This window comes from Mustela erminea, chromosome 17 (genome assembly GCF_009829155.1).
Source record: "Mustela erminea isolate mMusErm1 chromosome 17, mMusErm1.Pri, whole genome shotgun sequence".
Taxonomy (NCBI): Eukaryota; Metazoa; Chordata; class Mammalia; order Carnivora; family Mustelidae; genus Mustela; species Mustela erminea.
Window position 1 is genome coordinate 46,471,434 of NC_045630.1, and position 12,641 is coordinate 46,484,074.

General features: G+C 50.1%; 1 protein-coding gene across 11 annotated transcripts in view; it reads left to right on the forward strand.

The window, feature by feature from the left end:
* SRGAP2 (SLIT-ROBO Rho GTPase activating protein 2) overlaps positions 1–12,641 on the forward strand; it is a 230,546-nt gene that overhangs the window by 179,350 nt on the left and 38,555 nt on the right. For all 11 annotated transcript variants that reach the window (XM_032318979.1, XM_032318982.1, XM_032318980.1 and 8 more), the window contains 3 exons: positions 2,992–3,076; positions 5,791–5,818; positions 7,568–7,592. In XM_032318979.1, coding sequence (XP_032174870.1) covers positions 2,992–3,076; positions 5,791–5,818; positions 7,568–7,592 — 138 coding nt within the window. The remainder of the gene's footprint in view (positions 1–2,991; positions 3,077–5,790; positions 5,819–7,567; positions 7,593–12,641) is intronic.

The window sequence follows — 12,641 nt, forward strand, 5'->3', positions numbered from 1 at the left end:
GGAGAAGCAGACTCCCCGCTGGGTGGGGAGCCTGATGTGGCACTCAGTGCTGGGACTCCAGGACCATGACCTGAGCCGAAGGCAGTTGGTTAACCAACTGAGCCACCCAGGCGCCCCAGCAGTTCTTTTCATAGCCTGCTGGTCTCCAGAAGTCATCAGAAAGCCGTTTATGCCTTCCTTGCCTTCAGCTGCCCTGGCTCCTTTCTATCCAGTCAGCAACCGAGGTCTTCTGCCAGCAAAGGCCAGGTCGTTTCTCCCAGCTTCTGTTTCATACAGACCAGGGCCGACTAACAGGAGGGAGAGGGAGGTGACAATATGCCTGTGAACTCCGGGACGGCTTTTCCCTCCCACCGCCTGCTTACCTACATGGAAAAACTTCTAACCAGTATTTCTGCTCTTAGGGATGCAGGTCAACCTCAGCATAGTGTTTGAACCTTCAGGATTTCAGGGGACCTGGAAAGGTGACCCATCATACATCTTTATCAGATTATTATTTATTTTAATGGTTCGCCAAGTGACAGCCAGAGTTAATTCTCAAACAGTGATGTGAATGAAAAATTCATTTCCGGAATCACAAGTAGAAACATGAGTGAGAGGAAGGAATTTGCATCCATCTTCTTTGAGAATATTGGCTGTTTTCTGAGCAGTCTGGTCTTGTCTTAAGGGTTACAGTTTTCTTGGTGAGGTTTTTTTTCCTCATTAGGAAACCGTTAGAGTTTCCTGGGGTGACCTGCCGAAGAGGGGCCTTTGAGGGTTGAGATGTTAGCAATAGATGTTTCCTGAATGTTTTCCACCTCTGGGTCCTGCCGTGCTGTTCCCAGCCCCACAGTGAGGCACTGGGTGGGGATTAGGCTGTCACCCAGGAAGGACCGACAGCAGGTGAGCAGGCAGCTGGAGCAGATGGAAAGGGGAAGGTGACAAGGGAGTCTTCTTGTCACACAGATGTTCTCGTGCACAGACACAAAGGAGCAGAGGGAACAGGTCAGAAGTAAAGCAACAGAAATGATTTGGCATAGGGTTTGTTTTTGTTTGCTTTAGACTTAATTGAGAGAGTAGGGCTACACTTGAGGGCTTGGATTGTGACGACTGAGGAAGGTTCTCTCAGAGGAGAATGAGACTGTTCGTGTCTTTCCTCATTCTTCAAGCATTTATTGAATGTCTCCTGTTAGCTGGGCATGGTACTAAGCATCAGGGATGCAAAGAATAATGACTTTCACCTTAGGGAAAAGGCAGTCTGGAGAGGAAGACACATGACTTGGAAGCTCTCTGTGCCCGGGCCATGTGCAGTTTGCAGAGGTACATGCAGGGGCACCCGGGGAACATGGGAAAGCCAGGATGTGCATCCCCGAGAAAGCAGGCTTTTTCTTTGTTTTTGCGTGAGAAAGAGAGAGAAGAAATACACACTCTTGGTTAAAATTTTACACTGTACAGAAAGGTACAGAGTAAAAGTAACTCCTATTTTTTTTCACCTTTCTTTCCTGCCTTCATCCTATGTGGTAATAGCCATAAAATCAGACACTTGATTATTGCTTAATACATCGAAAGAAGGACAGAAGTATTACAATTTGAAATGTTTTATCCAGTTTCCCTCCTCCACTATGTCGTGTGTCCCCAATGAGTCACGGATCATACCCAGGGCAACACTGCCAATTTGCGTCTGAGTTTAGACGTGGGCAGATGACCCCCAGCCCAGCAGACGCAAGCCATTGTATAAGGAGACAACCAGGGTGAACGATGGTCCCTGTGAACGGCTGCAGGGTAGTGTAGACAGACACCGTGTCAAGGCTCAAAATGGCCTGGCACTCCCATTTCCTAGCTGGCAGCGACCTGCAGTTCAGCCGCCGTCTCCCAAGGTCATCTTCTCATCTGTAGCATCTGTAGCAAGCAGCCAGCGATGTTGTCTTCCCTAACGTGCTCTGCAGAGTCACGTGGGTAATATGTGCTAAGGGGCTCTGAAAACTCCTGAACTGCTCCGCGTATATAAAGAATTAATACTCTGAAGTTTTGTTCTGCTCCTCCTTCTGCCAGGCACCCTGACGGACGGAGTGTGCTGTCTTGTCGGTTGAGCGCACGCCCCGAATTGTCAAACGACCTGTGTCTGGAAACTGACTCCACCGCTCACTCACTGTTTGACCTTGAGCAACCTGTTTAATCTCTCCAAATCTTGGTGCCCTCATCCGTAAAATGGGGATGTGCTTAATCCGAGTTCGTAGGGTTATTTTGAAGATTTGATGAATTGTCCAGGGAAATCGAGTCCCTCCCGGGGCAGATAAGGGCTGAGAGAGGTCAGATCAGAAAATGCTGCACAGCGATGGTGTTTTGACGGGTGGAACAGCTGGGAGTGTGTTTCCGTCACCTTGTCTTGTGTTGAGAACTGCCTTTACATGTATATGCGGGGCGGGGGGCCGCAGCCCCTCTCTCCAAATGCTCAGAAATCCCGAGCTCTCTGCCAAGACTCCGTGCAGAAGAGAGGAAGGAGCCGAGTAAGAGAGAGCTCAGACGGAGATGCTGTGCGTGCTGGGTCGCAGCCCTTGGCATTCGTCGTGATGTGCTGGAATGCACCCCAGAGAGGGGCCAGGGTGTGGCAGGATATCAGCGGAGGTGACAAGTGGCAGGTGTGTGTCCTCACACCAAGAGGATCTGGGCTCAGTGAGTCCCTCCACTCCACACCTGGCCCCTTGTTCTTCGGGGGAACCAGAAGGGATGGCTGAGGGGCTCTGAGAGATGGTTTGGGACTGGCCAGCATGGCGCTCGCTCCCCAGAGAACACAAAGGAGGAGACTCAGGCATCCTGGAAATCAGCAGCCGTCTAGATGCTCAGGGCCTGAGTAGAAACAAAGAGATAAAAAAGGCACCTAGTAGAAATCGGGTCAGAAACGAAATGCTCTCTTGTAAAAAGGAAATTGTACAGCTGAGCATCTGTGATATTTTTTCCCCCTCCTGCTGCTGCTTCTTCAGGAGTCTGACTGCTCCTTTTCTTCCTCCCTTACAGAAAATGAAGGAGTACCTGGAGGGCAGGAACCTCATCACCAAGCTACAAGCCAAGCACGACCTTCTCCAGAAAACCCTGGGAGAAAGTGAGTGTGGGAATTCGGCTGGAGGTTTGGCGATGAGGGGAAGGCCAGGCCCCGAGCTACCTGGCTGAGCCTCCATCCTGAGCCCCACGGGCCTGATCTTGTTATGTGAATGCATTGCTTTTCCTAGCCTGTTTGATGGGAAGTCGCTGCCCCAGTGACTACTTGAGTAATGGGAGGAGGCCGATGCTTAATGAAGCGCTGGTGTGCACCATCCATTGGTTTAAATGGCGCGTGCTTGCTCTCCCCCGGCCCCTTCTCTGCCACAGCTGGGGCACAGGAGCCGATGGGCCCCTTACTCTCCAGACACTTTGTGGAAACTCTCAGCTCCTCTGTAGCGGGACCGAGGCGGCAGCCGGCGGGCAGGGCCGGCGAGCCTGGTGAGCAGCGGCTCCGAGGAGAAGAGAGGCTTCTCGAAGGCAGGCCTGACCCCCAGACGCCTGTGTAGAGCAGCGCTTTCTTTCCGATTGGGAGGGTCCTGCGGCTCAGCGGCAGCCCTGTCCGCGTGGCCGCGCTGAGGCCGTGGTACTGAACGGCCTGTCTCGTCCAGGAATCAAGGATGATTTTACCCAGACCCTGGAAAGTAGCAGAGCAGGGGACTGGACTGGCACTCTGGACTTTGTCTCCTCAGCTGTCAAACAGAAGGCGAAGGCTGAGAGAGAAGCTTCCCTGGGGTTTTGGGCACCCTGCCCGGGTCCTGCCTAGCTCTCAGCATCCCATGGCTAATGGGGTTCCCAGGTTGGGGGTGCCTCTGAGTGCCCCCCCCACCCCGCCCTGCTCATCTCTCCACTCCGAGACGGGGCGAGGAGGCGACAGCAGTGTATGGCAGCACTGGCGGGAGGCAGACCAGCAGAGAAGGCACTCATAAAAGGAACCCTTGAGCGCTTTTCAGACAAACTGCAGAGTGAAGAGAAGCATGGGGGGTACTTGCTGGATCATTGGCATCAGGAATGAGAGCCACACTTGTCACACCGGAGCTCCCTCCCGCTCGTCCCATCCGATCCTCCTCCCGTGCTGGACGGTTCCCCCAGATGCTGAATTCTTTTTATCTCTGATATCTTTGATCCTGTGATTGTAGAGGCATTTTTTTTTTAATGTGAAGAATGCCTGTGAGGTCACTCCTGTTCTCTTTCCTCCCTGCCACCCAAGGGACTGAGGCTGAACAGGTTTGGGTGTTGGGAGCCCAGCTTTTCTTACAGAAAAATCTTCACTCTTGGGTTATCAGATGCTTCATAGGGTATCAGAGAAAAGAAAGCCCAGAACTATTTGAAGCAAGTTCTAACCTTTTTTTTTTTTTTTTTTGGCTAAAACAATCTGAACATAGCTCATAAGTGAAATGGGGAACAGGACCTTGGGAGTGTGTGTGTGTGTGTGTGTGTGAGTGTGAGTGGGTCTGCGCACACACAAACATGTACCAGATTTGCTGCTGCGGAGGGGCGAAGGTTGGCGTCCATTCATTAATGCTGCAAATTGCCTTCATCTAAAGATGACAAGCTCGAGCAGTAAGGAAAGAAATAGCCGCAGACCTTCCTGTGTGTAAGTCATCGCGGCCCGCCTTCTGAATGTATTTGTCACCGTAACGCGAGAGCCCCTTGTTCTTGCCACAGAGGGATAATTGATGTGTATGAGTATTCCAGAATGGAAATGGGACAGATGTTGAAAATAATGGCTCGGAATAATATTTTCGCAGATGAAAGCGGAGCCGTTAGTAATGAGAGGCTGTTAGGGGAGGGGGAGGATGTTGCTCAGGATGTGCCGAAGTGTAATCGACAATTAGCAACCTTTAACGGCAAACAGAAGCCCTTCCTCACACCCCCCACCCCGCGCCGGTCCTTGGAGTTGTTTTTCCAGGAGCGTGGAGGAGGCTGGTGGGGCGTGATCTCCCAGCTCAGCGCCGGCTGGCGTTGCCCTGGTTTATCGAACGCAGACCACGCTTGGTGAACTGAAAGCAAGCACATCACATCGTGGCCCATGTGCATATGCCTATGTATTTTTTTTTTTAAACATAAGAATTCTTAGAAACTTGAAGAGTTTCCTTTTTTTAAAGATGGCTGTGATCCATTAAACTTAGTATTAGGGCCTGCTATTGGATTGAGAACCACAAATTTGATAGCAATTAAATCTCATTTCTCCCTTGTCACCCCCAGCCAACCTAAGAGAATTTCATATGGATTGAAAACTAGAAGGTTCTTATCTGCTCCCTCCTCCCCGCAAACAATTCTTCCTTCTTCCTTCTTTCCTTGCCACTCTCACACCATGTGTATAGTGTGTGTGTGTGTGTGTGTGTGTGTGTGTGTGTGTCCGTTACTCTGGAGCAAGCAGACTCGTCCCTCCCTCGTCACACACACATCCACACACACAGAAGAGAAGCTGATTTCACCCCTGGGAAGACTTCTAGTAATTTGTTCTCTAAAACACAGTCCGCCTTGCTGTTGTTCCCCTACAGCCAGCCCGTTTTCCCTTTGGGGAGCGGGGCTGGCACACCTCAGCGTCAGGGACATAGCAGCAGCGCTGGGAACAAGCATGAGAACCAGCATTTGCCCAGGAAGAGGCTCTGGGCGTCTCTCTTCTTTTCTTCCTGGAAGGCCAGTCACTCCGTGAGGCTAGTGGCTTCCTGGGGAGAAGGGGAGGGCATTTCAGTCAACTCCTGGGAGTGAGTCTTCGTCTCTCTCTCCTTCTGCTTCCACGTGAGCTTTTTGCCTTTGTCTTTCCAACAGGTCAGCGGACAGATTGCAGTCTGGCAAGGTAGGTGTGGCCTGGGTCAGCCCGTGGGAGGGATGAAGAGAGGCCCATGGGGGTAGAGTGGTCCCACGGTGGGAAGGAGCGGAGGAGTTGAAGTGCAGAGGCGTTGGGTTTCTGTGCAAAGGAGGGGACTAGGGCGGGGACTGCTTCCTTTCCTTTGCCTTGCTGAACCCATCTGGCCTCAGATGGAAAAGGGGGTCTGCTGTGACTTGGGGCGAGAGCTGAACAGAATGGGATGAAGGGAGTTGTCATTTGCTGAAGTAGTTTCAGAGCTTCCCCAAAGCCATCCAGTCTGCAAGGAAAAGAAGTGTTTGGCTCTGGAAGAACCTGGTAACCTACCCTTAGCTGCTGGATGTCAGCATGTGGTTTGGGGATATCTCTGACCCAGAGAAGGAAGATCAGAAGATAGTGTTTGACCCGAGATTTTCTGCGTGGAAAAGATGACAGCACCTCACTGTTGCTGGATAATGAAATACTACTTTGCACTGGCTTGCCAGACAGCATTGGTAGAAATCCACGCCTGATGTACAAGTTTGCAGCCCTCCCAGTCTTTCCCCACCTCCCCCTCCCTCCCCGACCCCAGCCAAATATTTCCCTCCCAGTCATGTAGCTGCTCTGAGAAAACTCGTGAGCTGGCGGAGAGCAAGGCATGCATCCAGGCAGCGGTTCTCAGATGCCTAAAAATGTGCTGATTTAACTGGGGAGAGAGCTTTAATGGGCTGGACTCCTGAGAGACCCTGGGTTAGCCCATTATATCAACCACTTATATCTGCCAACACACACACAATAATCATGAGGCCATTTACAATTATAGGCTCATTATTTAGAAATAGCTTCATTTGGCTTTCATCGTTTTGTCACTGTGGATTATGGTAAAGATCCCATTAATATACCAGTCTTGTTGACTAGAGGGAACCAGGATAATGGAATCCCATGGAATGAATATCGTCTTGGTGATAGAGTCTTAATGTAAGTTCACCTGAAGCCCCATATCTGGGGAAGGCTCTGTGGGAGTGAATAAAAGCTGAGCTGAATTCCCTTATGGTGGGTGACCGTGGGCTGCTCTTTTCCCCGCTTCGAACTCCAGTTTCCTCCTCTATGAGACAAGAAAGAGCATTCCACTAGATCCGAGGAGCTCTGGGATTCCAAAGAGGTTCCTCAGGAGCGGCCTGGCAGAAGGGGCGGAGGGAGCCCAGCAGCCAGACTCTGGGCCTTCATGTCACCAAAGGCGGGGCTGCGCTGCTATCCTTGCTTGGGGAGATTGTGTCTGAGTCCCAGTCCCTTTGAGAAGAGGTGTCTAAAGTTCCATGCAGCTTTGCAAGACAGTCACACGAAGGATTGCCAAGGTTCCTTCCAGTCTGCTACTTTGTCCTTGAAACTCTAGGAAAATTGCTCCCTAAAGATTTCCAAGAGAAAGAAAACTGTAGCTTCCTTTGATGTTTCCTTGGGTCTCCTGCAAACAGAGAATCTTACTGTCCAACGCAGATACATGTTCCTGCACCTTGAACTAGTTCCTTCCTAGTCTGGTTTTGAATGGTGGCAGGTAGTAAGTACAGAGACCTCTGTTCTGAAGGAGCCTTATTGGGCTTAATTTGGAAAGTAACTCGGTAAGTCTCTTAGCTGGTTCTGACACTGAACTGAATAATACTGCTTGCTTCATTAATTAACACACAGATTGTTTTTAATCCCGTTTTCTCTTTTTTCTCCCTGGTGCTGGTCCGTTCCTCTCTGATTTGGCGGGATCAACCACAGGCGTAGCTCCACCGTGAGGAAGCAGGTAAGGGCCCAGCAAGAACCAGGCTGATCGGGTATGATGATCACATCGCATAGGTGTTTATGGAACCCTGCTGTGGGCAGGACAGACTTTCCTGACTTCTCGCCTGCATTTGGAAGATACCGTTCAGTCAGAGTACGCTTAACCGTACAGCGACTTCACTGATGTAGCCGGCTCAGCTGGATGGAGTCTTCCTGACATTCCTCCCTCTCTAGTCGTGCCTCCTCCTCCTCGTTGCTGGAGATTTGGTTTGACTTGGCAAATGCCCATGCTGTCGCTTCTCTAGGACACCGTGAAAAGGGCCTCACATTTTATAGTTAAGTTCCAAATGTGAGTAGCTCTCAGAAGCTGGTCACCTAGGTCAGACATCTACACCAGATGGCTGTAGGTGTGCAAATTTTTTTTTTGTTCTACTGGAGTTGTGGTCATCCTGGTTGCATCTCTTAGACATGCTAAAAATGCGAAGCTAAATCTGGCCCGAGAATGACTGGCCACCTGATGCTCAGCTCTGTGCTTTTGTGCGTGATCTTTGGGGTCGTACTAAAACCTGACGCTGGTCAGCCAGCTCTCGTTGCCAATCTCAGGGCAGCATCTTGGAAGGCAGGGCCAGGTAGTGCACATCAGTGGACAGTCTAAATAGTACTTGTGACTGTGCAAAAGAAAAAAATAATAATTACAGTATTTTCTGCAACAGCAAATTTTACTTCCTAATTATATTTTATCACAAATACTGAAATGATTTTGGGTCCCCGAAGCTCACACCAGCTATGTAGCAGGCCGTTAAGCAGGGAGGAGGGGGAGAGCGCTCCGCAGTGTCTTTTGTGTCTGCTGGGGGTGGGGAGAACTGATCCAGGCTTTAAAAAATCATTGTGGGTAATTCACAGTGGCGGTAGCCGCAGGGAGGTAATCGAATGTAGAGGGCACATGGTTTCTGTTGTGTCAGCGGCCCCGACAGCGTCTTCAGGCCCTGTGACGGCTCCACCAGCTGGGCACCCCCGCCAGATACTCGGATGGCAGTGTTCTCCCTTGTCCTAGCTTTTCTGTCACTGCTTTTTCCGCGTCCCTGCTTTGGATTTCATTGTAGTGATATAATTATACATTTTAAAATTTATAATTAAATATAATTACGTATAAATGTAATCAGATATAATTATACATTTTTTAATTTATACAAATTTTATTGCATCTTTTCTTCCTCTGGTTCCTCTGTTTCTTTCTTCTGCCCCTTCTCCCATCATTTCATTTAAAACTAGAGAAGAATGGGGGCACCAGGGTAGCTCAGTTGGCTAAGTATCCGACTCGGGTCAGGCTCTCAGGGTCACGAGATGGAGCTCCACGTTGGGGTCCATGCTCAGCTTGGAGTCTGCTTGAGATCCTCTCCCTCTCCCTCTCCTCCCGCTTCCCTGCTCACACACTCTCTCTCAAATGAATAAATAAATAAAATCTTTTTTTAAAAAAAAATCCCTAGAGAAGAATGGAGTGCCTTCCAAGGATAATCTTTTGCATTTAAAACTAATAGGTGGACACGGGAGCGCCTGGGTGGCTCAGTGGGTTAAGCCGCTGCCTTCGGCTCAGGTCATGATCCCAGGGTCCTGGGATCGAGCCCCGCATCGGGCTCTCTGCTCAGCAGGGAGCCTGCTTCCTCCTCTCTCTGCCTGCTTGTGATCTCTCTCTGTCAAATAAATAAATAAAATCTTCAAAAAAAAAAACAAACTAATAGGTGGACAGGTTTCAGCTCAAGTCATGATCTGAGCACTGTGGGATCGAGCCCCGCATCAGGCTCTATGCTCAGCAGGGAGTCTGCTTAAAGATCCCTCTCCCTCTGCCCCTCCCCCCACTTGCGGCGCGCGCGCGCGCACACACACACACACACACACACACTAGCATGCATGCTTTCTTTCTCTAAAACAAACAAATCTTCAAAAAAAATAAAATTAGTAGATGGATATTTTAAAGAGGGAGCTGGCTTTTTTCCCTTTGACACCAAGGATAGGGCTGAACTTAGCAATTGTTCGTTTCAGTTCCTGGGCTGAAACTGAGCATCCTGCATCTGGCTGGAACAGAGGTACGAGGTGTGGGGGCCTCCCAGCCTCCCCTGTGGCCATGGACGTGCGGGAGACCACGGTTAGGCGGGCAGTAGGCGGCCCTGGCCCGGCGCGCTGTCAGAGGGGAGCAGCGCCCATCCGGTGCCATCCTGCCACGTCTACACAGCGGCAGGCAGAGCACATGTGCCTGGTGCTGGGTTTGCGTAAGAGCTTCAGGATGCACCCAAAACCCAATCAGATAAAGACCTGTTTCCATTCTGCTGTCCCAGTTTCTCTCCAGCAGCTAAGATTTTTATTAAATTTTATTTTATTATTTTTTAATGAAAATATAATGTAGTATTTGTTCCAGGGTAGGGGCCTGTGAACCATCAGTCATACACATTTCTCAGCACTCAGCATAGCTCACACCCTCCCTGGTGTCCAGCCCCCAGCCACCCCAGCCCAGCAGCGGCTCAGATCTCATGGTGGGTCGGCAAAGAGTTGTTCTACACTCTGCAGGCAGGTGAATAGTCGTCTGGAAGATGAGCAGTCTTGTATAAGGAAATAAATAATTGTTTGTTTTTTTATGGCAAGTCAGCCAAACAAGACAAAGAATCTGGTAGCTTTTGAGGGTCCCTTGTGGGTTCCAGTTTTGACCCTAGCAAAGCCTGGGTTCAAACCACCCCAGCCTTTTCTTTTTTTTTTTTTTAAAGACTTTATTTATTTATTTGACAGAGATCACAAGTAGGCATAGAGGCATAGAGGCATAGAGGCAGGCAGAGAGAGAGAGGAGGAAGCAGGCTCCCCGCCAAGCAGAGAGCCCGATGTGGGACTTGATCCCAGGACCCTGAGATCATGACCTGAGCCGAAGGCAGTGGCTTAACCCACTGAGCCACCCAGGCGCCCCCACCCCAGCCTTTTCTGTCTCAGCTGCCTCTTCCCAGCTTTCCCTGCTACCCTCCAGCCCAGCATTTTCTCTTTCCCATCACTTTCGCCTCTTCCTTGTCATCTTTCCCCATTTCTCTAAGGGTAGGTTCACTCCCGAGGTTTGATGCCGTTTTGACTTTTATCCATATTCTTTCCCTTCTCGCTTCATTCCCTTAGAGGAACCTTCCTCTCCTAACTCAAGTGTCCATTGTTCTGAGTCTTTGGATCGAATGTCGAACTGATCGGCGGGACATGAGCTTGGGAGCTGAGATAGCGCTTCCTCCCCAGAGCATCCGTCTCACCTGCCCCCGCCCCATTCTAACTCCCTTAGCACATCCCCTAACTTCTCTGTTTCTCCTGATGGTGGAGGGGGGGCTCTCTGTTCCTCACATTCCCAAAGCCCTGGATATTATCTGTGACGCCTCTTTCTTTCCCATCACCCACATCTAATCAGTCGAATAGACTTGTATTTTCTCCCCTGGTAAAGTGGAAATCTAACAAATGTAATAGAGATCAGTCCCCGGCAAAAATCCTAACTCTCAACCTCAGGAGAAATTATGCCAAACCATAGCTTATTTAGGAACCATCTGGCCACATTCCTGATTGTTCTCTCCTACAAATCACAGGACCCCTGCTTTACTGTTTTCCAAGGGATGCCTGCTACCTTTCTCCCTCTGCCTTTGGTTGAAATGACGCTTAATCTGGTCCAATGGAGATTTGGCCCAATTGTCCTTAAAGGCCCCTTCCAGCCCAGGATTATACCACCACATATATCGCAAACTGAAGAATTAAACATTAGATTCTAACATTGGAGAAGAGAAGGAGAGAGGAAGAAGGGGAGAGACAGACCCAGGAAGAGAGCACACACGACGCTGCTAGGGGCAGAATCCGTGGTGTGCAGAATCAGTGGTGAAGGGAGGGTCTTCGGGGCCCCATGGGAGCACACAGGCACATCCTGGGGAAACGAATTCAGTCAGAGCTCAGAAGTATTACAAGGAGAGGGGTGGGCAGTAGGAGGGTTTGAGGCCTTCATGACATTGTCCAGTTTTTGCTCCCACTAGACTCTGTCTTGGGCTCCACTGGAGCAGTGGAGACTAGAAAAATAATGTTGTGTGGTGGGGCCGGTCTCTAGCCCACTCTTATCTGCCACTGATTGACCCTCTGGGCTACTTGCGACGTACCGCTGGTAACCGCGGACAGGCAGGCTTGTGTCTTGCTCTCTGCAGTGCTGCTTCCCTTGACTGTCACTGCTCCATTTCCTGCAAGTCTAGGCAGCACTGGGCAGTCCCATAACTTGCTGAAGCCAGTAACCCATGAGCTTCCCAAACTACCTCCTCTGGGTCTCTAAATACAAAGCTGGGGCCAGAAAACCTCTACAGACCCTCATATCACTAACCTCATTATCACTCTGACTACTCTTTAGAAGTGAAAACTGCAATAACGGGACACCTGAGTGGTGCCGTCAGTTAAGCGTCTGCCTTGGGCTCGGTCCTGGGATCAAGTCCCACGTCGGGCTCCCTGCTCAGTGGGGAGTCTGCTTTTCCTCTCCCTCTGCTTCTCTGCTCAGCTCCTGCTCTCTTTCTGTCTCAAATAAATAAATAAACTCTTTAAAAAAAAAAGAAAAGAAAAATGTAATAACAGTGTTGGTAAACATAAAAAGACCTCCAAAAAATGGAGATTGATTGATGGGTTGATTGATTTTTAATGGTGGAACCCAGTTTCTTCATCAGAGTATGGAAGGGCTGACGAAGATTCTTCCTCTCAGATCGCCCTGGACTGACTGGTGGAAGTCAGGGGTGGCAACAAGAGGGCAGATACCAGCTGCTATGGTGGGAAAACTGGAGGAGGCAGATGGGTTGGGGGTCATGACGACGAGCATTTGGGCCCCTGAGACCTTCCTGAGCCTTGCTGTACCTCGGCATCCTCACACCTTCCTTTGGCAGCAGTCCCAGTAAGCCTGGGAGTAAGAGGCCACAACACGCTTTCGGCAGCCTAATTTCTTCATGAAATCCAGCTCCTTCCCTGATCTTGGCCAAACCCCAGGGCCACAGCTGGAAACTTGAGGATGTAAGCAAACCTGTGAAAGGGGCAGAAGCCACAG